Below are 25925 nucleotides of genomic sequence, written 5' to 3'. Positions count from 1 at the left end.
CAGGAGGCTAAAACCACACACTGATGGGGATCTTTATCTTCCACTTGTGAAGAAGGGCAGGAGAAGACAATAGACGACCTTGTGTGCTTTATAGGCTGGCAATGACAAGAAAGGGAACAGCTTTTACACATGTTTACCACTTTTTGGATTTTGACTATTTACAAGCAAATAGCAGAGCGTCTTTAGAGGAGCACAGGATATTATGTGGGGGGGTAAACCTAAGGGGTTTGAGGGGTCGTGGGTCAGTCTGTGTAGATCTAGGAATGGAGATTTGCATGGCTCACAACATGTATCGGTCATTCTGAGATACGGTGTTGGCGGCCCGCGTGGTGGAATGCTTGGCTCATTAACCACACGATGGCGCTGTGGTATCACATTGGCGTGATTCTCGCTCCCGTTAACACTTTTTTGGCGAATTCTATTTATTCTTTAAACATACAGTCATTGGAAATATCTTTATGGAAGAGCATAGGAATGCTACTATGTGTGCAGGTCAAACGCTTCATAGAAAGCGCTTCCCGATCCCTGGACAGTAGGAAAAAATGGAGGTGAAATCTGAAATTGCTGTTACCGCTGGCCGTACATAATACTATTGTGTCCTAGGAGTGTGCGGCGGTGGAGAGTGCCTGGTGGCGCCTCTAATAAATGCCGAGCTCCTGATGACATCGCTCTCATGGCACGGCTGCGTTAGTAAATACTTATAAACCCTATAAAATGCCAGTTTGGGGGGCTTTTTTTTTTTTTTAGAATTCTGCATTTTGCTGTTCCTCTGTTATCCTTCCTGGAAATTATTGAATTGATTGACGACCTGGTGTTAGTTAGTCTTTTCCTTCTAATTCAGTTTTCTCACTGCGCACTGACCAAACACTGCTGGCCGGGTCAGACGATCTGGCACCCCATGTTGCCAAAAGGAACGGTAACACCCAGTTGTCAATTTTCAGGACGAAGAAAAGAGGAGCAGAACGAAGCAGCAGTATAAGAAAAACAATTCACCAAAATCCATGATATTAACATAGTTCTATGGTACTACTGATGGTCATTTACAGAGCATTTATTCATTAGTGCAGTAAATGGAGCGCAGCCACATTGGGTGCATCACGTATGCATTTATGGTGATTCTTTTCACATGCATCAGTTGGATGGTTGAGATTTCTGGTATAATGCTTTAAAAGTCTGAGCCAATAAGATATCGCCCTACATTCACTCCCATCTCGGAGCGCAGCTTCACCAAGCAAAACTGCAGCTGCATCTCCCTCCTCCCTCTCTATTTACTGTTTTACTCCAGATAGATTTTAGTGACTGAAGTGATTTCTGAACAGGCATGTACAAATGTACTTCTCTAGACATATATTCGTCTGAGCCAATCTGATGTCTCCCCTTTGTTGCTTTTCCCTCCACAGGAGTCTTACAGCGCAAATACTTCTGCTGCATGCCTCCCCTCCCCCTCTACTCTTTACAGTTTTACTCCAGATAGCTTTTAGTGACTGATGTGGTTTCTGAACATGGTATATACACATGTGCTTCTCATCCATGAATAAAATTGATTAATGCCTGTATTACAGTATGAGATTTTGGGATGCATACCTTACCCGTCATCAAGGCATCACTTTAGCAGAATGTGTTGGTCAATGACTGGTTACTAAAAGGAATTGTACCACTTATTTGAGGGATGGGATCACCTGTAAAAATAGAACATGGCACCCTGATTTACTTACCAAGAGGGTTTGTGTAGTAGGTCCCTGAGACGAGCCAATAGGCCAAGGTCACCCTCGTTCCAACCTGCCGTCCTGTCTGAACAGACTGCCAATTATCTTGCTCTTCTTCTTCGTGTATGATGGTTTTTATGCCGGTATAAAAATCCTTGGCAGCACATGTTCCGTGTAAACTGGTGATGTGCTGCCGAGAACATGATACCCTTATGTGCAGAAGATAATCGTATTAATGATAGTGTTGTGTACATAGAATGTTCGTCGATTTCAAATAATAGTAATCTTCCAATTTTCAAACTAGCCCCTGAGGCTTTTTCTTTTTCTCTTAGACTTCCTGTTTTTTCAGGCAGCATTTCAGCAGTCTCCTTTATCAGCAGAAGCAGGCTTGCACTAACATTTAACACCTAATATACAGCTGATAACACAGGATCCACAAATCGCAAAACAGGCAATGTCACAGCTCACCTCCTCCCCTTTTCTGCACAAGTACCTTTGCACACTCTCATTAGATGCTTCTATACAAAAGATAGGGCCAGTCTGTTCATTGCGGCTCATATTCATGTGTTGTTTCCAGAAAGAACAGGAAAGAGTCTAAAACGGCTCCCAGCTGTCAGTGTGAGAAATTGAGAAATGCAAGATTTTTTTTATTATTTGTAATGCAAATTATGATATGGGGAAAAAAGGATTTAAAAAAAAACATGCAATGTAAAAACCTGATTTTTTTTTCTAAGTAATTTACACATTAAACATTCAGTTTTAGAGCAACATGGCATCTTCCTTACCTTCTGTCAGTCTGTAGTCCTTCTTTCCTTCCCAGTTTGTTTTCTGTAGATTTTCAGAAACTTTCTTCATATAAAGTCTTTATGGTGATACAGTAAATATTACGCAGGGAGGAGGGAGATGCAGCTGCAGTATTTGTGTCTGAGACTGCGTGCTGTGAGAGGGGAGAGAGAGCTGCATAGATAGACATATTGCCGCAGTTCGAGGTGGACACAGCTCTTACATCACACCGCTAAATGCAAAATGCCTTTTTATCACTGTATTTATATATTTTTGTAATGTGATACCTACTTTTCTGCACTTAGACATTAATTTCCATTTCTTTTCTCATTTCAGGCTTCTGTGAAAACAGAAAAGGCATCAGAATGGAATATTCTCCGCGATGACTTCATGATGGGGGCGTCCATGAAGGACTGGGACAAGGACAGCGATGGAGAGCCGAGCGTAAAGCTGAAACCCCGGGCCAAAAAGGAAGATAGTGAAAGTGATTCCGACAGATAACTCCGGAGAGCTGAAGATAAAACCCTTATCTCTCCGCATCCGACACAACAAACTCTTCATTCTGTGAATGCATAACATTTCTGACATTACACAAATACCTTTTATAGAATATATATATATTCTATCAGAAACAACGCAATCAAGTTTTTTTCCGAACTGGAAGTGTCTCAAATCCCGAAATATTTTCCAAAATATCTAATTTTTCAATTTATTTTTCCAAAATGTTTTGTGCAGTGAAAATAATGGCGGCTGCCCAATAGTAGTGAACCCCCGGTGCCAGCGCTCGCGGAGTTTGTGTGTTTTTTAGCCTCAATGGCCGCGTCTTTCCCTTCCACGGCCGGTTAGAAGATGGGGGTAATACACTCGCGGGCATCACCTTGTGCGGTAGAGGTGTAGAAAATGTCTATATTCTTGCTGGCAGAGAGCGGAGGGCCTGGCCGGGCTTGAAACAGATTCCCGATGCTGTGCTTCAAATTATCCTGCTTGAAAGTAACTACTTGGCTTTCACGAACGTCTCTCCAAGGTTAGAAGAACAGAAAACAGCTTGACCTGCGTTTATCAAAGGATGCCACGCTTTACAATTGGTACCTTGTGGGGGAGCGTTGCTGCACAGTCGCAGCTGGGCCACTGTGCTTTGCATTGACGCGTTGCTTCTATGTGTGATATGATCCATTAAAAGTTTATCCCTGAATTAAAAGTAATAAGTCTATTGCTCCCTGTTATCAAGCAGGAGGCTGACTGTAGTGTTTTCTGGGGTGAGTTAGACCGACAATAAACATGGCTACGGCATTACCGTGTATGGCGGGCGGGCAATCCCTGCATGTTTATTGGCGGTCTGATAGCTGCGAAATGTTGGGCGGGAACTCCATCATAGCACTAGAGCACCTGCGATACTTGACGTGTACCCAAGCACCCTGATGGACGATCGAGAGGTGAACATGCTCGCTCATCACTACTTATGATCAATCCATAAGATAAGTCATCACTAGAAGATAGATGGAGGTCCGACACACCGCACCCCAACTGATCGGCTCCTGCATGTGAACAGAAGAGCGCAGCGCTCCACGCACTGTTCAGTGGCCACTGCTGAGCAATGGAGATCTGCTCTAACTGAAAAGAGTACTGAGAAGCAGCCACTAAGCTGTATACGGAGCTGTGGTGTGCTGCTCCTCCGTACATTATACCAACCGCCTCCAGGGGTGATAACAGCTGATCGGTGGGGTGTTTGATCCCATCCATCTTCTATTGATCTAATGTCAGAATAGATGAACATTATAAAAGTACAGGATAACTCCATTAATTAATTAAGCCACCAATTAAAAAGAATATAACTACTATAATACTGCCCCTATGTACAAGAATATAACTACTATAATACTGCCCCATGTACAAGAATATAACTACTATAATACTGCCCCTATGTACAAGAATATAACTACTATAATACTGCCCCTATGTACAAGAATATAACTACTATAATACTGCCTCTTTACACAAGAATATAACTACTATAATACTGCTCCTATGTACAAGAATATAACTACTATAATACTGCTCCCTATGTACAAGAATATAACTACTATAATACTGCTCCTATGTGCAAGAATATAACTACTATAATACTGCCCACTATGTACAAGAATATAATTACTACAATACTGCCCCTATGTACAAGAATATAACTACTATAATACTGCCCCTATGTACAAGAATGTAACTACTATAATACTGCCCCTATGTACAAGAATATAACTACTATAATACTGCCCCTATGTACAAGAATATAACTACTATAATACTGCCCACTATGTACAAGAATATAACTACTATAATACTGCCCCTATGTACAAGAATATAACTACTATAATACTGCTCCTATATACAAGAATATAACTACTATAATACTGCCCCTATGTACAAGAATATAACTACTATAATACTGCCCCTATGTACAAGAATATAACTACTATAATACTGCCCCTATGTACAAGAATATAACTACTATAATACTGCTCCTATATACAAGAATATAACTACTATAATACTGCTCCTATATACAAGAATATAACTACTATAATACTGCCCCTATGTACAAGAATATAACTACTATAATACTGCCCACTATGTACAAGAATATAACTACTATAATACTGCCCCTATGTACAAGAATATAACTACTATAATACTGCCCCTATGTACAAGAATATAACTACTATAATGCTGCTCCTATATACAAGAATATAACTACTATAATACTGCCCCTATGTACAAGAATATAACTACTATAATACTGCCCACTATGTACAAGAATATAACTACTATAATACTGCTCCTATATATAAGAATATAACTACTGTAATACTGCCCCTATGTACAAGAATATAACTACTATAATACTGCTCCTATATACAAGAATATAACTACTATAATACTGCCCACTATGTACAAGAATATAACTACTACAATACTGCCCCTATGTACAAGAATATAACTACTATAATACTGCCCCTATGTACAAGAATGTAACTACTATAATACTGCCCCTATGTACAAGAATATAACTACTATAATACTGCCCCTATGTACAAGAATATAACTACTATAATACTGCCCACTATGTACAAGAATATAACTACTATAATACTGCCCCTATGTACAAGAATATAACTACTATAATACTGCTCCTATATACAAGAATATAACTACTATAATACTGCCCCTATGTACAAGAATATAACTACTATAATACTGCCCCATGTACAAGAATATAACTACTATAATACTGCCCCCTATGTACAAGAATATAACTACTATAATACTGCCTCTATGTACAAGAATATAACTACTATAATACTGCCCCAATGTACAAGAATATAACTACTATAATACTGCCCCTATGTACAAGAATGTAACTACTATAATACTGCTCCTATGTACAAGAATATAACTACTATAATACTGCCCCTATGTACAAGAATATAACTACTATAATACTGCCCCTATGTACAAGAATATAACTACTATAATACTGCCCACTATGTACAAGAATATAACTACTATAATACTGCCCCTATGTACAAGAATATAACTACTATAATACTGCTCCTATATACAAGAATATAACTACTATATTACTGCCCCTATGTACAAGAATATAACTACTATAATACTGCCCCTATGTACAAGAATATAACTACTATAATACTGCCCCTATGTACAAGAATATACAGTAACTACTATAATACTGCTCCAATGTACAAGAATATAACTACTATAATACTGCCCCTATGTACAAGAATATAACTACTATAATACTGCCCCTATGTACAAGAATATAACTACTATAATACTGCCCCTATGTACAAGAATATACAGTAACTACTATAATACTGCTCCAATGTACAAGAATATAACTACTATAATACTGCCCCTATGTACAAGAATGTAACTACTATAATACTGCTCCTATGTACAAGAATATAACTACTATAATACTGCCCCTATGTACAAGAATATAACTACTATAATACTGCCCCTATGTACAAGAATATAACTACTATAATACTGCCCACTATGTACAAGAATATAACTACTATAATACTGCCCCTATGTACAAGAATATAACTACTATAATACTGCTCCTATATACAAGAATATAACTACTATAATACTGCCCCTATGTACAAGAATATAACTACTATAATACTGCCCCTATGTACAAGAATATAACTACTATAATACTGCCCCTATGTACAAGAATATACAGTAACTACTATAATACTGCTCCAATGTACAAGAATATAACTACTATAATACTGCCCCTATGTACAAGAATATAACTACTATAATACTGCCCCTATGTACAAGAATATAACTACTATAATACTGCCACTATGTACAAGAATATAACTATAATACTGCTCCTATGTACAAGAATATAACTACTATAATACTGCTCCCTATGTACAAGAATATAACTACTATAATACTGCCCCTTTGTGCAAGAATATAACTACTATAATACTGCCCACTATGTACAAGAATATAACTACTATAATACTGCCCCTATGTACAAGAATATAACTACTATAATACTGCTCCTATGTACAAGAATATAACTACTATAATACTGCCCCTATGTACAAGAATATAACTACTATAATACTGCCCCTGTGTACAAGAATATAACTACTATAATACTGCCCCTATGTACAAGAATATAACTACTATATTACTGCCCCTATGTACAAGAATATACTATACTGCTCCTATGTGCAAGAATATAACTACTATAATACTGCCCCTATGTACAAGAATATAACTACTATAATACTGCCCTATGTACAAGAATATAACTACTATAATACTGCCCCTATGTACAAGAATATAACTACTATAATACTGTCCATATGTACAAGAATATAACTACTATAATACTGTCCATATGTACAAGAATATAACTACTATAATACTGCCCCTATGTACAAGAATATAACTACTATAACACTGCCCCTATGTACAAGAATATAACTACTATAATACTGTCCCTATGTACAAGAATATAACTACTATAATACTGCTCCTATGTACAAGAATATAACTACTATAATACTGTCCCTATGTACAAGAATATAACTACTATAATACTGCCCCTATGTACAAGAATATAACTACTATAATACTGCTCCTATGTACAAGAATATAACTACTATAATACTGCCCCTATGTACAAGAATATAACTACTATAATACTGCTCCTATGTACAAGAATATAACTACTATAATACTGCCCCTATGTACAAGAATATAACTACTATAATACTGCCCCTATGTACAAGAATATAACTAATACTGCTCCTATGTACAAGAATATAACTACTATAATACTGCCCCTATGTACAAGAATATAACTACTATAATACTGCTCCTATGTACAAGAATATAACTGCTATAATACTGCTCCTATGTACAAGAATATAACTACTATAATACTGCTCCTATGTACAAGAATATAACTACTATAATACTGCTCCCGTGTACAAGAATATAACTACTATAATACTGCTCCTATGTACAAGAATATAACTACTATAATACTGCTCCTATGTACAAGAATATAACTACTATAATACTGCTCCCGTGTACAAGAATATAACTACTATAATACTGCTCCTATGTACAAGAATATAACTACTATAATACTGCTATGTACAAGAATATAACTACTATAATACTGCTCCTATGTACAAGAATATAACTACTATAGTACTGCTCCTATGTACAGGAATATAACTACTATAATACTGCTCCTATGTACAAGAATATAACTACTATAATACTGCCCCTATGTACAAGAATATAACTACTATAATACTGCTCCCGTGTACAAGAATATAACTACTATAATACTGCTCCTATGTACAAGAATATAACTACTATAATACTGCCCCTATGTACAAGAATATAACTACTATAATACTGCTCCCGTGTACAAGAATATAACTACTATAATACTGCCCCTATGTACAAGAATATAACTACTATAATACTGCCCTTATATACAATACTATAATAGACTGTAATGCTGCAACTGTATAGCAATATTTTCTCATGTGAATTGTTCTTTTATTAAGACTATGATGCGCTTGTAGCACTGAATTATGTTCTATAGTGTAATGTCTGCTGTACAGATAAGATGCGGGAGGAAGTAAAAGGACTCGAGATCTTCTCTTCCTATGAGCGATGTTATATAAAGGCCAGGAAGAGTGCAGTCTCGTTTCCCACACTTGTCATTATCTGCTGCTGTTATATGACCTCTGTCGAGGATCTGATGTCGATGTGTAAAGTGCGGAGAATGACTTCTCTCGTGATTATGGGAGAAGGAAGGTCCTTATGGAGGATTACTACTGTTCTCCAAGTGACAACTTTAATTCTGGTGCTTAGCATTGAATAAGCCCTAAGATCAATGTGAGGGTAGATGATAACAAGTGTTGAAAAATGATCTTTAATTGCTTGATGGCGTTTTATGTATTATTGAAGACCACTCTTGGAATCCAAGGTCAAGTAATTTGTTGGGTTGGTGGAGTCCTCCAAAGAGGCGGCACTGGAGCACCCTTAGGTTCAAAGCCAAATGTGAAGAAAAACCCCTAAAATACTCTAAAAGGAGTTCGCCAATTTGGCAATGCCTTTTTGTTATAAAATCCCTTAAAAATATGCTTATTACAAGCTCTCTTGCAGTTGAGATCAACAGTGATCAGCTGCAATATTCAAGGAAAGCCACTATCAAGCCTACAGTTTTCCTGCAGCACTACTGCAGGTGAAATAAGGTATTACACGGTGCACAATAAAAACAACCGAACTGTGTGTGTAATTCCCCGATAGTAATCAGAATATCCAAGTAAACTTTTTTCTAGTTTGGAAAACAGAATATTTCTTGTTCTTATGACCCATGGCAAAATCAACTTCGCTACTTCTGTATACCCCATCTTAATCCAGAGAATGCTCCCTCCTTAGACCTTATGTCATAGTGTTAAAAAAAAAATGCTTTATGACTGTACGGAAATAAATCTCGCGATCTGCAGCCTCGTTAAATCCCCAATTATCAGGAGTTTGCTGTGCAGAGCGGCGGCTCTTTTCCAAGCCTTTAAACGCACGTCTCCTCGCAGCATTCGGCTTGTGAAATCTGGCTAGTCGTTTAATGATCTGGTCAGCAATTTTAGAAAGATTACTTCCTTTGTGTTAAGCAAAGCTTATCCGTGTATTACCAAAGAAAGGCAATCTAGAGAACAACCGCAAATTGTAAAAAGCTAACCGCATAATGTGTAACATTAAGCAGGAAATCTGAGACCAGGAAGGGCTGAGAAGTAACTTTCCAGGTGTCTCTGGTTTACAAAAAACATCTTTTTTTTTCAAAGGAGAAGTCGGCATGCCATAACAATGTAGTAATACGCTAACCATTAACTCTAATGTGTTTACTTCTATCTCTTCCAACCTTGTGGGTTTTTTTTAATTTAAAGAGGTTCTTCACTTTGGACAACCCCGAAGGGTCTTATGGCAAAAGCTTGATCGATCATACGGTGTGGTCCTGCTGGGATCTCCAACCATCAGTTGTATCAGTGGAGAAACCTTGCAGTTAGTGTTTGATTTCCCTACAGCACTATCATAGGAAAACTTAAGAGTTACATACTGTCCGTTGACGTCATTGACTGGACTGGTTCTCCAGAGCGAGCGACTCTCTTCATAACCTCTCTCTGGCCAAGAAATGAGGATCAGGACCAAAGCGCTCTCATCTAGTAGCAGAGAGTTCCATATGATGTTCTGTGAAAGTAGATTTTACAGACTAGACAAACCCTTTAAATGCTTTATACGCCACCTCGATTTAGAGCTATCTTAGGTGTTATGTACTTGACCGTATCGAAAATCCACGTTTTGTATTTTTGTATAATATGGATCATATAGCCTTAGGTATTCTACCCTAGGATCAATGGTTCTAGTTGAGGTATGATACCTTTGGCTGCAAAAGATCCACTTTTATGAGGATCAGATCTCCTAACAGAACACATAGACTGGGGACTGCCTTGAAGAGACTATAACCGGGGAGTTCCAACTCCTATTCTGGACCTAATAACTTTCTTCTCTTAACACCACTGTCAACCCTGGTACTGAAAGGTGACTATACCTTATCCGGTACACTCACTCTACCCTGGTGCCCTCCGTTAGGCACGATCAGGTCATCTTGCATCCAAGATGGGAACCAGACTGGCACGGTGAGCAGTAGTAAGTCTGATCCCTGCCACCACCGGTTAGGAATAGGAAGCATGGCTTAGACTTACCACTACCCTGTGTATGCTACTGTGGTTGTCGTCGCGGATGTGGAAGACCAGAATGCCAGGGCAGGAGGCAGTGGATGCAAAAAGGAGCTCACCAGTTGGATATATGACAAATATATTGTCACTATTCAGGGTGGAGGGTCGCTTTAAATTGCAATTACATTTCGGTCTAGACCTCAAGCACTAACTCCTTCACTAAGAAACTTTACAGGAGACGCCACCTATTAATGGCAACCAACGTTAAACCAATATCTGATCTCATCAAGGGGTAATATGACTGGGATCATCGGACAAGTCAGAGACTCGTATACAGGCAGCTGTTTCACAGTCCATACATCTCATCTGTGTAGAACAGGGTCTGTATGATGCAGGATATTATATATATATATATATATATATAATTTGTGTTATTTACTAGACCTCCAGGGATATTGGATATTAACCCACAAATATTCAAGACTAGCATGGATAACGGATCAAATTAACCAGAGGAATATAAGGTAGTAATTAGAAACTAGCGAATAAATTTGCAGGAACCTAGTCCAGCTGCCACATCAGTATTCCATGGCCGTTGGACGGGAGTCCTGCTAGTCACCTCCTTACTGCTGGCATCCCCAGTGCCTCTTATAATACTTAGGCGCGATGTCTGACTAGACACATGATGTTGCAAGACGCTTAGTAACCTGATGGGTTGCCAGGGAGGCAGTTTGTAGGGTTCTCATCTGGTGTCCATGGACTACTGATGAGACTAGTGGACCATTGTACAGCAAATCAATTCATTCTCTAGGATTAACCACAAATTTCCCCAGAGATGTTACAGTAATGATAGACTTGTTTCTGTAGGAAGATTGCTTTTGTGCAAACCTATATAGGTCTACCAGGGTCTTTCCAGCTGTTACTTTGATTGTATTAAGCCATCAGGTTGCTGGTCTTTCTCATCTCCTTGTTAGGGCTCTTTGACACGTCCTGATATTTCCGGTACCGGAGATATCCGTGTCCGTATGTCCGTGTGCTCAAGTGGCACATACGTGCGGCATCCGTTTGCCGCCTGTGTGCCGCCTGAGGACCACACGGACCGTGCAGGAGAGACAGCGCTACACTAAGCGCTGTCCCCCCCGCATGTGGTGCTGAAGGCAGAATTCATCTCTTCTCCCCCAGCGTTCGTTAGAGAGAAGAGATGAAAGATCTTTTTTTTTTGGGGGGGGGGGTGAAAAATAAAGTTTGCATGTGCGTCCGCGTCCCCCCCCCCCAGTGCGCCGCCTGGCCCCTTGCCGCAGAAATACTCACCCAGCTCCCGCGACGTCTCCTCTGTCCTCTCAGCGCTGGCAGCTTCTCCTGTGTGAGCGGTCACGTGGTGCTGCTTATTACAGTCAGTGAATATTCCCTGACTGTAATGAGCGGTCCCACGTGACCGCTCACACAGGAGAAGGGGCCAGCGCGGAGAGGACAGAGGAGACGTCGCGGGAGCTAGGTGAGTATTTCTGTGGCAAGGGACCAGGCGGCGCACTGGGGGGGGGACGCGGACGCACATGCAAACTTTATTGTTCACAAAAAAAAACAACTTGATCTTTCATCTCTTCTCTCCGGCGGGGGAGAAGAGATGAATTCCGCCTTCAGCACCACAGCGGGGGGGACAGCGCTTACTGTAGCGCTGTCTCTCCTGCGGGCAGAACGTGCACACGGAGGAGAGTGCACACTGTTCTCCATGTGCACATGTGCTGTCCGTATTGTGGTCCGTGCTGCCGGTAAAAAACGGACATGTCGACGTGTTTTCAGCACGGACATACGGTCCGTGTGAAAACACGCACATGTGCATAGACCCATTCATTTAAATGGGTCTACGTGTGTCAGTGTCTCCGGTACGTGAGAAAACTGTCACTACACGTACCGGAGACACTGACGTGTGAAAGAGCCCTTATTTGTATTCTTCCAATGAAGATGTCCTTCTCCACTGATTGCTCTCTTCGTAGATGTGTCCAAAGTAGGGAAGTCGTAGCTTGGTGATCTTTGCTTCGAGTGACATGTCTGGCTCGATCAGTTCCAAGATTGATTTGTTTGTTCTTCTTGCTGTCCGTGGTAAGGTAACATCCTTCTCCATCACCACTTTTCGAAAGCGTTGCTTCTTTATCGTAAAGGTTTCTCATCCATATGTTACTACAGAAAAGACCAGACTACGTACGAGCTGTGTTTTTGTCGCCAGTGAAATGTTCCTCAATTTGAAGACCTTGTTAAATCATTGGGGATGAAAATTTGTTTATTAGCTTTTGGGTTGTCATTAGTGATGAGCGAGTATTCTCGTTGCTCAGGTTTTCCCGAGCAGGCTCGGGTGGTCTCCGAGTATTTATGACTGCTCGGAGATTTAGTTTTCCTTGCCGCAGCTGGATGATTTACGGCTGCTTGCCAGCCTGAGTACATGTGGGGGTTGCCTTGTTGCTAGGGAATCTCCACATGTAATCAAGCTGTCTAGTAGCTGCAAATCATCCAGCTGCGGCATGGAAAACGAAATCTCCGAGCAGGCACAAATACTCGGAGACCACCCGAGCGTGCTCGGGGAAAACCCGAGCAACGAGTATACTCGCTCATCACTTGTTGTCACGAGTGTGTCATACCCTCCTGGGAGATCTGGGGTTAGACGATCTTTATGTACTATGAATCGCAGGTCTTCCATTTAGCCTGTGTGTTTTGTTCCTCATATTAAATGGACTTTGTTTCTTTTGGCGCTAAAGAGGTTAACAACTCTTGGTATGCTGGTTAGGGACATGCAGCTCCAACTCACAGGTGCTCCTGACCTGCTTGTTTTCTCTCTATAGAACGTGGCCAGACCTCATCTCTGCCTGTGAAAGTTTTACTTTCTAGCTTGCTGGAGTTGGTGTGCTGAAGTTGGAGTTTATAGTGCTGCTGGAGATTGTTGTATGCTGTTTTGCGTGTATGCTTTCTCTATTATCCTATTCACATTTGGTTTGTACCTTCCTATAATTCTCTTTATTCCTCTCTACCCTTGGTGAGTGTTTTTGTATATAAGTTGCTTTTTGTTATCCCTGTTTCTTACCTGTATATACACTAACCTATTTGTACCAGGCCTCCTAGGGTAGGGGGGTGACAGCCTAGGACATTAACAGGAGCACAGTAAGATCGGAAACTCTGGTCTCTCTACCTTTAAGAATACCCCTAGGACAAGGATAATTAGGGTCCCAGTTTCAGGGGCAGTTTTAGCCCCCCGCCTTCCTTACCGAAGACCGTGATAGTGTGACATAGGTTGATTTAGGACAATCTTTTTCCAGTTGGGGTCTGGACCCTGATGATGAGGATGTTTATATCTCAGACTTCGGTAGAGCCAAGAATCAATCCCAAAACTTATTCTTTGTCTTGGTCAATCAGGCGATAATGTGCAAAATCCATATTATGTGCATCTCCAAAGAGGAGTATTCGCTGCTGCCTAGAAATCCTCTATGAACTATTTGATAGTCAGTCCTTCCATGAACATTTCTCGTGAAGTCAACAATCCATCTGGTTTTCATACAATTACAATAGAGTTGGACTTGGCCCCGTGGGGACCGTCTATTACCCACATTTCTGACATTCTCACTTTTAGCTGCTGTTTCTTTTTACGATGCCACGATGAGGGTCTGTTACAGACCTATCTAGGGAACACCATCTTATTAGGTAATGGTCATATCCCTGAAAAGAAATTTGCTAAGAAACACGCATTCGCTTTATTTGCTAGGGATCCCCTGAGAAAGCTGAGATTTTTTAAGCTAAAAGAGAAATTTCTGAGAAATGCCCTAGGAGAAAGCTTACGATCGCTATGACGTTGAGTAGAGGTGTTTTGTAGATTCACGAGTGAATATTTTTGGCATTAATTTCTAACGTATATGGCTTACTAACCATGCATCAGATCGCCACATTCACAGTAGTATTAGGCCTCGTGGTATACGGTTTCTTAACACTAATGTGCAGAGCCAAAGGCACTCATTATGGAACGTCTATAAGGCAACGCATTGCTACAAGTTGAGTATGAATGTGACGGAAAATGCTGTATTATTATTTATATAGCGCCATTAATTTCATAGTGCTGTACATGAGAAAGGGGTTACATACAGGGTTATAGATATCATTTACAGTACACAAATTTATGATGACAGACTGGTACAGAGGGGAGAGGACCCTATCCTTGAGGACTTACATTCTACAGGATACTGGGGAAGAGACAGAAGGTCGGGGATGCGGCAGCTCTGGTGGCGGTGAGGTGGCAGCTCGGGCGGTTGGTGAGGCGGCAGCTCGGGCGGTTGGTAAGGCGGCAGCTCGGGTAGTTGGTGAGGTGGCAGCTCGGGTGGTTGGTAAGGCGGCAGAATGGTTATTGCAGGCTGTAGGCTTTCCTGAAGAGATGGGTTTTCAGGTTCCGTCTGAAGGATCCGAGGGTGGTGGATAATCGGATGTGTTGAGGCGTGAAATTCCAGAGGATGGGGGATATTCGGGAGAAATCTTGGAGGTGGTTGTTTGAGGAAAGAATAAGTGTGGAGGAGAGTAGGACGTCTTGGGAGGATCGAAGATTGCGTGAGGGAAGATAGTGGGAGATTAGTTCAGAGATATAGAGAGGAGACAGGTTGTGGATGGCTTTGTAGATCAGTGTTAGTAGTTTGAAGTGGATTCGTTGGGGAATTGGGAGCCAGTGGAGGGATTTGCAGAGGGGAGTAGCACAGGAGAAGTGAGGAGAGAGGTGGATTAGCCGGGCAGCAGAGTTGAGGGTAGCCTGGAATGGTGCTAGGGAGTTAGCGGGGAGGCCACAGAGGAGGGTCTTGCAGTAATCAAGGTGGGAGATGATGAGGGCATGCACAAGAGTTTTAGTAGATTCTCAGCTGAGGAAGGGACGGATTCTGGCAATATGTTTGAGTTGGAGGCGACAGGAGGTGGCAAGAGTTTGGACGTGCAGTTTGAAGAACAGGGCAGAGTCGACAGTTACCCCGAGGCAGCAAATTTCAGGTGCGGGAGAGAGCGTGATGCCGTTTACTATAATAGATCAGGTAGGGGGGATACACTAGATAGGGGAAAGATGATGAGTTCGGTTTTGTCTACATTGAGTTTTAGGAAGCGAGAGTTGAAGAAGGAGGATATGGCTAATAGACACTCTGGGATTCAGGACAGCAGAGAGGTGACATCTGGGCCAGAGAGGTAGATCTGAGTGTATAGCCCCATAGACTGATATTGATGCTGCTTACATTCTGACTGTCCCAATTTTTTTAGAAACCATACTGTCACATCTGTGTGGTGTCCTGGGCTGGAAAGGGGTTGCGATATACAAAAGTCTGCCTACAAATGGGCATTTCTGGGTGAACTAATGAGTCCTTGAATTGGCAACATCAATGTTGGTAAATGTTAGGTTGCATTGCAGCTCTGTACAAATCGGAGGTGGCCCATATGCATGGGCATGACTCGCTACTCCTTTTTCATACATTTTTTTTTTCTATTCAATGTAATAAAAAAAGCAACTGGGGTTACTAGATGAGAATATTTGTTGGGTTCTTTTATGGGATATTTGCCCCGTAACCGAGAAATATAATTATGTATGCAAAAAAGATAACTTATGGTAATGTGGAAAAATAGGTGGTGGTAATGTGCCTATGTATTTTACAGGGTAGTTGGGTCCTGATCTAGTGTCCTTGCCATTCATAGGACAGGTGTCAGGATCCAGGCCGGGTTTTGTCTTTCCCAGTCTGATCATGTCAGGGGTTAACTTTCCCTGCCTCGTTCCCGTGTCCAGGCTGCTATATCTTGGTGCTGCTACCTGTGTGTGAACCCTCAGTACTATAGCGTGACAACAGGTTTCTGATTGGTGAGTAGAGATTATCTGCTTTTTTTAAACTTTTCTTGTTGGTGAGCAATGACTGACGGAAGAGAAATCTCCAGCAATTTACTCCAAAGACTGGAACATGCACAGAAAATCACTTTGCCATGCCCTTAGCACGGCAGAGAGAATCACGCATGTACCAATCTCAAGCTCAAGAACTGACTAGTTCTGAGAGTGATACAATAAACGTCATCTACGTTAGCTAGGGGAGCAATGGTTGCATTCGCAGGTACAAAGGGGGCACCCACTGAATGAGTCGGGGCTCATTATCAGCATGAGATAGTTTCCAACAGTTTTTTGTGGGTAATACAGTGTAGGTAAGTAAAACAATGTGTCATAATGTGGTGAAGCCAGTTTATGAAAGGATAACCTAATGACAAGTTCCCTCTTATTTTGCCAATTTTGAAGGGGTTCTCTATTTTCCTTCCAATTAACTTGTGTCCCAAGTGCGCTATTAAATAAAGTAATCGCACCCACTCATTTATGGATACCCCACCATTCCTCCGACTCGCGGATTATGTCTACCACTGTTCTAATCCCTTTTCACCTAGTCAGGAGCTGCAGTCAATCAGTCACCAATGCGACTACTGATTTTCAATAGCGGTCAGGCATTGACCAACCTGGAAGAGGAGATGAGAGTGGAGATAGACGTTGGGTAGCATGACTGAGGAGTGGAAGGGCATCCATGGAGTGATACGCGCTATTTCTTATTTTTTATACTCTTGGACCATATGTCAATTAAAAGAAATGTGTTCAAATCCCTTTTTACAATAACTGAACAACCATAGAATTTATTTTTTAAAGTCTCAAAAAATTCTGTACGGAGTCTCATCACTGAAATAGGTCCCAATGGGGAAAGGGACCAAACAATGTAAATTCGAAATTAACCTGTCAGTATGTTTATACAGCGTTGGAAGAAGCCCGCATAAATACGGGAAGAACATAGTAACTCCATACAGATGTTGCATTTGGTTAGATCCAAAGCCAGGACCTCGGCGTTACAATTGTCGTCACTGGGCCCCCGTAGATTCACAAATCTCATATGATTCTAATAAAGAAATCTTACAAAAACATGTTGCCAAAAATGTCTCATGGAACTTCACAAGTGCAAATTGCGCACCCAAACTGCAGATTTTTCATAGGTTCTTGTAAATGGGGCAGTACATCAGAGGACATTTTTTTCTTGTCCTGAACCTAACCTGAAAAGTTTTGCAAAGTCTTGCAATCGCCCTCTGAGCACTGCTTTTTGGGGAAAGTTAAACCAGTTTAGAGAAAAATAAATGTCAGGTGCTTCCATTGCTGCCAAGAGACGGAATGGGTTAAATATGATACAAATATTCTGCCCGCGCTAGCTTGCTTCTCGAAAACGTGGGCGTTTTTTGGCCCGTAGAAAAATCCATAAAAAACATTGAGTGGGTTATATAATATCAGCCTTCACTTTCTTTATTTTCTTCTCATTACGATGCCTTCATTTCTTAAAATGTCCCGAATGCAGTTATGAGCCATTTGAAGACATGAAGAGAAGATTTGTGAAAAAAAAAAAAAACTTCTGAAATATTTCCAGACAAGCACGCAGAATATGAGCCCATGAAAACAAGAATCGGCTGCCTCAACACGGCCTCTGTGCAATTTCAGGAGGAGAGTGACTTCTTTTGAAACTGATACACTCACTTGTCACGGATGGGTGTCTGACAGGTCAAGTAACAAAGACATTATGAAGAAAGCTTAACCCAAATCCAAAAGCCCTAACCCTTATTTTTAATCCTAGCGGTTAAAGACAAAGACCTCGTGTATGCACGAAACCTCCATTTGATCATCTGCCGGGAATTTAACTACTCCTGGCACATTGAAAAGTTGATGAACATGAAGCCGTTCTAAAACCTCCCGTTTTCGAATAACTCTTCTCCCTACGACAGATTAAAAGACTTGGTAGCCTTTATGCCAAATTCACCTTATGTTTAATTCTTATATTATTCATCATATAAACTTTTTCTGAAACAAAAACTAGAATAAAAAAACGATCAAATGTAATTTCCCCTCGACGAGTAATTTGAAAATCGTATGCGCTGTGAACTAGCCGGTGAAGTTGAAAGAAGGCAAGCGTACATCAAACTGAGATTACTATATTCTCTTGATGTGTTATTTCACGCATTCCGTGACTTGAAAGGACAGAATAAAGATCAAATACGATCATTAAAGTGAACGTTGTTCATACAGCTCAGAAACGAGCAGGTGTACTGGGCTGAAGGTGACATCAAACTGGTGGAGCTTCAGGGGCGGATTATAATGAGGTCAGTCTGGGCAGTAGCCCAGGGCCCAATGGTGTGGGGAGGGACCCTGGGCTACCGCTCAGATTGACCACCACCATCAGGGCATTACTGGCCCAGTGGGCAAAGGGGGCCCGCATCAGGCCCCGCCCCAACTGCTCACCGGGCCCCTACCGGCGCTGTGACAGTTTAACGCTATTGACGTGCGCGCCCGCACGTCAATAGTTAACAGCCGCCAGCCAATCGGAGGCTGGCAGCTGACGTCAGCAGTAGGGCACACATCACCACCGCCTGATGTCATTGGCAGTCGCCAGCGAGTGCGCGCTTCAGCTGCGAGGAGGGAGCTTCGCCGAAGGAGCGCGGTCAGGTGAGAAGAACTCGTTTTTTGGGTTTTTATTATTGAGAGCGGCAATCCGGGGGACCCGGGCCAGAATGCTGGAAACTGGGGGCAGAGATGCTGGACACTGGGGGCAGAGATGCTGGACATTGGGGGCAGAGATGCTGGAAACTGGGGGCAGAGATGCTGGATATTGGGGGCAGAGATGCTGGACACAGATGGGGCAGAGATGCTGGACACACTGGGGGCAGAATGCTGGACACTCTGGGGGCTGAAATGCTGGAGACACTGGGGGGGGCAGAAATGCTGGAGACACTGGGGGGGCAGAAATGCTGGAGACATTGGGGGGGGCAGAAATGCTGGAGACATTGGGGGGGGGCAGAAATGCTGGAGACACTGGGGGCAGAAATGCTGGAGACACGGTGCAGAATGTTGGAGACATGGGCAGAATGGAGATACGGGGCAGGATTGGAGACACTGGGGCAGGATTGGAGACAGATCTTGCAGGATCATGGGGCAGGATGGATACGATGGAGACAGATGGGGCAGGATGGGGAGATCATATGGGACAGAATGGATACTCATGAGGGCAGGATGGGAGAACATATGGCTGAAGCCAGGAATGAGACACACGGGGCCAGGATGGGGGATATTATTACCAAAGGGACTAATTTAGGGATATTATTACAGCAGTGATGTATTTATTTAACCTTTTGAGTATACTGTTTTAAAAGAGGGGGCAGGCCTGTTACTGTGTAGAGTGACACTATGTTGCCTCTTTTTCTTCATGTGGTGTAATGTAGAAGTTGGGAAAAATTTAGTAATGTGTTCTGCAAGTGGAGCTCGAGATAACTGTGTTATTTCCTGCAGAGATAAGCCCTGGCTGGAAGAAGTGATGGCGGTCTGTGCTGGATGAAAGATGAAGGACTTCATCTAGAGACGTCACTGGTGAGTCAGTGTGTTACCTGTACACTGACACTATATACTATATACAGAGCTCCTGTGCATAATATCACCAGGAATCACTGTATTACCTCTACACAGACACTGCATACTAAGGACAGATCTCCTGTGTATAATGGCACTTATGGTGATAGTATTGTGTTTTTTTTTATTACTGATCAGTATTGCAGTATTAGGTCATTATGTGGTGGTAATATGTGGTCTGTGTTTGTGGTATTTGTTCCTTGTATGTACTGTTTGGTCACTTTGTGGTGGTACTATGTGTTCTTGTCATGGTGCGGTGGTATTTGTTCTTTGTACGTGATATTATTCAGTCACTGGTGGTAATATGTGGTCTGGTCATGGTGTTGTATTTGTTCCTGGTATGTGATATTTATTGGTCATTTTAAAAATTGAAAAATAAATAAAAATATAACTAAATATTTTTGCTTATTTTAACAAATATTTAACAGGTTACAGTACAGTAGGGCCCGGCCAAAAGTGTCTACCGTGTTATGGCGGCGGCTTGAAAAATCTTTTGGCCAAAACAAAAGCTGCCGGTTATATGTGTGATCTGGTGATGGGAACTGTTAATGTGTGATAGGTGAGAAGTGGAGTTTCACTCAGCAACTATTTTTCTGGAATAATCTGGTTCAGGTATATGATGACCCCATCGCATGACCCCGTCACATGACAGGGGGCCCAGAGTCTGAACAGCCCGGGGCCCTGGCTTCCCTTAAGGTAAGGAGAACCTACTTTAAGGCTATGTTCACACGATCCTTTTTTTGCTGCGGATTTTTCAGGTCCTGTTTTTGAAAATCCGCAGTGCAAAACCGCGGTGCTTTTGCAGTGCTGATTTTCCTGCGGATTCTTCTGCGGATTCCTCTGCGGGTTTTCAACAGCACTTTCCTATTGGTGCATGTTGAAAACAGGAGCGGAATCCGCAGAAAGAATAGACATGGTACTTCTTTTTTTCTGCAGGCAAATCCGCGCGGATTTGCCTGCGAAAAAAAGGATAGTGGGCACAGCGGTTTTTGTTTTCCATAGGGTAACATTGTACTGTACCCTGCATGGAAAAACAGCTGCGGATCCGCAGCCTCAAAACAGCTGCGGATCCGCAGCAAAAAAAGGATCGTGTGAACAAGCCCTAAGTTGGGTCTTCTAGAACTTAAAACAGACCCTACAGGAGAAGGTCATTCCTTGTACATTAATAATGTGAAAACTAATTCATAACTTTTTTCATCGGACAAAGCCTTTATCACCTATCTCAGGATAGGTAACATTGATTAGTGGGGTCTGACCACTAGGACATACACGGATCAGTGGTTCTTCTTTATAGGGTCTCTTGAGGTCTAGGGGGAATAAGAATTTTCCGTTAAGAATAAAATGTAGTTCTATATGGACCTTTATTGTTATAAGTCTTCATATTTCAACATTTTCTTCTGGTATATCACTTTTAAAGTTGCTTGTCAAATGACAATGCCATGGTGATGGTAACTGGCTATTCATGTCACCACTTCTAAAAAGCATAGACAATGAAGTCAAAAAATCACAACACTTTCATAGCCATTCTAATACTTTGATCTGCAAATTGACGGGGTCAAGACAGTTTGACCGCCCTGACAATCAGGCATTGGTATTATATGGTACCCATGTGTTGCCATTGTCGATGATGAGAAAACTCCTTTAACTACTTGTACCTATTACTGAATTCAATAAATGTTAATTGTAGGACTTTCAGTATAAAATTTCCTGAGGTCTTGGGATTAAATCCAACTAGGGGCAACCTCTCCATGCAGCTTCTACTTTCGTCACATGTTTGTGTGGATTTTCATCCCACGTTCACAAAATAGTCAATGAGTGTCAGTCCTTATTGGATATCTGGACTTTTATTTGCTGGAGTATTTCTTATATTCCTAATTGCAGTCTTACAAATAAGAAAAAGGGGGGTTTTACCTTATGTTTTATTGTTTTCTCCCAGTATTACAGGCATGTAAAATTCCACCTGTTTAATTTGGTCAAGGAGGCAACCTTCTGCAGAAGAAACCTTCCCTACTTTTTTAACGGGAAGCTGTCATCAGAAAATGGCCAATTGTTTAAATCAGGTTTTTGTGTTAAATATATATTATATACACTGCTCAAAAAAATAAAGGGAACACTTAAACAACAGAATATAACTCCAAGTAAATCAAACTTCTGTGAAATCAAACTTAGGAAGCAACACTATTTGACAATCAATTTCACATGCTCTTGTGCAAATGGAATAGACACAGATGGAAATTATTGGCAATTATCAAGACACACTCAATAAAGGAGTGGTTCTGCAGGTGGGGACCACAGACCACATCTCAGTACTAATGTTTTCTGGCTGATGTTTTTGTCACTTTTGAATGTTGGTTGTGCTTTCACACTCGTGGTAGCATGAGACGGACTCTACAACCCACACAAGTGGCTCAGGTAGTGCAGCTCATCCAGGATGGCACATCAATGCGAGCTGTGGCAAGAAGGTTTGCTGTGTCTGTCAGCGTAGTGTGGAGACACTACCAGGAGACAGGCCAGTACACCAGGAGGAAGGGGCCGTAGGAGGGCAACAACCCAGCAGCAGGACCGCTACCTCCGCCTTTGTGCAAGGAGGAACAGGAGGAGCACTAACAGAGCCCTGCAAAATGAGCTCCAGCAGGCCACAAATGTGCATGTGTCTGCACAAACAATTAGAAATACTTAGTATTACTACTCAATCTCGAGCAATGACGACTTCATGGATGAACGTTCAGTTGGAAGATTAATTTTGTGCGAGTTTAGATCGGTCCACCATGGTCTCAGAGCTGTGTTTATTTTCCAACTTACTATGGGGTTAGTAATGGAGGCATTTTATAGACACCACTCCATTTCTAACCCCAGGGCTTGATGTCACCTGACAAGATAAAGGTGACATCAACCCCACAAATATTACCCCACTTGCCACCACCACAGAACAAGTGGGAAGAGTGAGGCTAAGTGCCAGATTTGGCGCATCTTATTGATGCGCCACTTCTGGGGTGGCTGAGGGCCAATGTTCTTAGCCTGGAGGAGAGCCAAATTCCCTTGCCCCTTCCCTGGCTATTACTATCAGTTCACAGCTATATGATTAGCCTTTGCTGGTATGAAATTATGGGGGGACCCTATTCCATTTTTTTTCTGTGGGCTCCCCATAAAATAACCAGTAAAGGCTAACCAAGCAGCTGATATTAATAGCCTGGGAATCTTTAGGGATATTGCTTTCCTTCCCAGAATATTAACATCAGCCGTCGACTTTCCCTCTGCTGCTTATGAAAATTACAGGGGATCCCTATGCGTTTTTTTCTTTTTACATTTTCGGAGTTCATCAGCTTTGAATTCCAGTGAACTTTCTCAAGACAGCTCAGCGCTTACAGACTGCAGGAGCGATTACGCAGATAGCAGTCTCATCACTGATGTGTCCGCTATTCAAATCATCCGGATCGTCATGGGACAGTATGGATTATCTTCACGTCAGACAGGTGAGATATATAGTTGTTTATTATTTTTCATTTTTAAGAGGGAACATGGGCATCGGTGGATTAGGCGTAAGGTGTGTATTTATTTATTTAAATAATTTAAAAAAAAACAGCACGGGGATCCCTCTCTTCTTGATAACCAGCCATGATAAGGCTGACAGCTGAAAGTTGCAGCCCGCAGCTGTCAGTTTTGCCTGCACTGGTTATTAAAAATAGAAGAGACCACACGTCATTTTTTTTATTATTTATTTATAGAATAGGTGCCGGCTGATGAATACTTCTATCAGCAGCGCCCGCTGTTGCTGTTTTCAGTGACAGCAGACGTAGGCTGATGGAAGTAGTACTCTCTCATCAGACACCTTTGATCGGAGGTAACCTTTTTATCGCTGATCACAGCTGCTGGCTCACACTGTCATCTGATAGCATGAGAACTGCAGCTCTCTGACTGTCAGTAGTAGTCTTACTGCCAATCAGAGCCCATGTTTGAGACGCTGTCATTCAGCTGATAGCGTGGATGTTCGTGCCCCCCATTCATATGCATAGTGATGGGCCGAACATCCACGAGTTTGCCCATCACTACTGGTCAATAAAGAAACAAGACAGAAGAAGAATCAATGCCTTTGAAAAGTGGAGCTGGAGTAGGATGTTACCAATACCATGGATGGCAAGAAGAACAAACTAATTTTGGAACAATCAAGCTGGACATGTCACTCAAAGAAGTGATCTTCAAGCTACGACTTGCCTACTATGCACATATTATACCTAGAGAGCAATCACTGGAGAAGGGCATTATAATTGGAAGATAGAAGGTACAAGGCGAAGAGGAAGACCAGCAACCCGATGGCTTGATACAATCAAGATAACGTAGAAGACCCTGATGGACCTATCTAGTCTTGCACAGGAGCGACTTTCTACAGATCGCTCATCCATCAATTTGCCATGGCTTGAGATCGAGCTGAAGGCCGCTAAATAATAATAGTATTTTGTTAGCCTTCTATAAGTTATCCTCTTAGACATATATCTAATGTAAACATTTTCGGGGGGAAAAAAAATTGCCAACATTTAAAAAAAAAAAATACATGTAACGCAAAAGCCTGATTTAAACAATTGGTAATTTTCTGATCTAAGCAAAACCTTTTAGGTTGTTTCAGTCGAACATAAAGTGAACGGGAATGAAGGGCCTTTTTTATATTTTTGGCTAGATTTTTCCAAGACTGTTTCAGAAGCTTACAAAGACCCTCGAAGACTGACAAATGAGTTTTTCTGTTTTTTATCCTTAATCGTTTCTAGATTTTGAGCCCCTCTTTAAGAATAGCAACTAATTTTTTGCAGATGTTTCGAAATGAATCTGTTAGAAGAAAAATCTATCTGCATAATATATATTTCAACATAAGGTATAAATGGTTGACCTCCATTAAACATTTCTGCCGCAGATATCTATTAAGTTTTTTCTTTCCAATGTATGCTCATGCTTGGTGAGAGATTCTTCAAAGCTTCTCAGCTTAGTAACGAGAATACTGTACGGAGGATCTGGTTACTTTAGTTCTCTCCTTCCCTTTGAAGAGCGCTGAATTTGTTTTTATTAACAGTTCTTCAGCTGTCACCCGCAGGACATATGATAAATAGCTCGTCAGTTGTCTGTGATTCCAAAAAGTTCTTTATGAGAAAACAATATAGAAAACGACATAGACGCTACTCATGATGTTTACTGACACATACTCTAGTACTTAAGACATTATCCAAACTAATGTTATGCTACATTTACTCAAATATGTTGATTTTTACAAATGTTTTTACTGGGCTAAATATTTCCTCTTTGGAATGGTAAGTAGAGGACATTTCTGTATAAATCAGGTTTATTGAAGCAAATAAACAATACAAACAATGGTACAGTGCTGAAACAATTGTTAAACTCAACAGGGTACAACCCGTAGATCGCACCAAAGAAGAAAGTCTCAGCAAATATTAAATGAAGTTGGCCACAGCCAACGATAAAACTTTCAAGTTAGCAGTGATACTTTTCATAGTTGAAACATATAAACAGCATCAAAGGTAATCAAACATTACTAGCTATAATAAATCGTTTATATTAGTATAAAATGTCGCTAGAAATAAGTAAGCAGAGGTAGAAAGAAGTAAAGAAACAGAACGAGGAGGAAAGAAAGAAGAGAAAGAGAGAAAGAAAGAAGGAAAAAAAAAA

General features: G+C 41.3%; 1 protein-coding gene across 1 annotated transcript in view; it reads left to right on the top strand.

The window, feature by feature from the left end:
- RRP15 (ribosomal RNA processing 15 homolog) overlaps positions 1-3682 on the top strand; it is a 28468-nt gene extending 24786 nt beyond the window's left edge. Inside the window, exon 5 of the mRNA XM_077282254.1 lies at positions 2826-3682. Within this exon, the coding sequence (XP_077138369.1) occupies positions 2826-2990 (165 nt within the window). The 3' untranslated portion in view covers positions 2991-3682. The remainder of the gene's footprint in view (positions 1-2825) is intronic.
- The last annotated feature ends 22243 nt before the right edge of the window (positions 3683-25925 follow it).

The sequence above is a fragment of the Ranitomeya variabilis genome, chromosome 2 (genome assembly GCF_051348905.1).
Source record: "Ranitomeya variabilis isolate aRanVar5 chromosome 2, aRanVar5.hap1, whole genome shotgun sequence".
Lineage (NCBI taxonomy): Eukaryota > Metazoa > Chordata > Amphibia > Anura > Dendrobatidae > Ranitomeya > Ranitomeya variabilis.
This window is presented reverse-complemented; position numbering and strand designations above follow the sequence as displayed.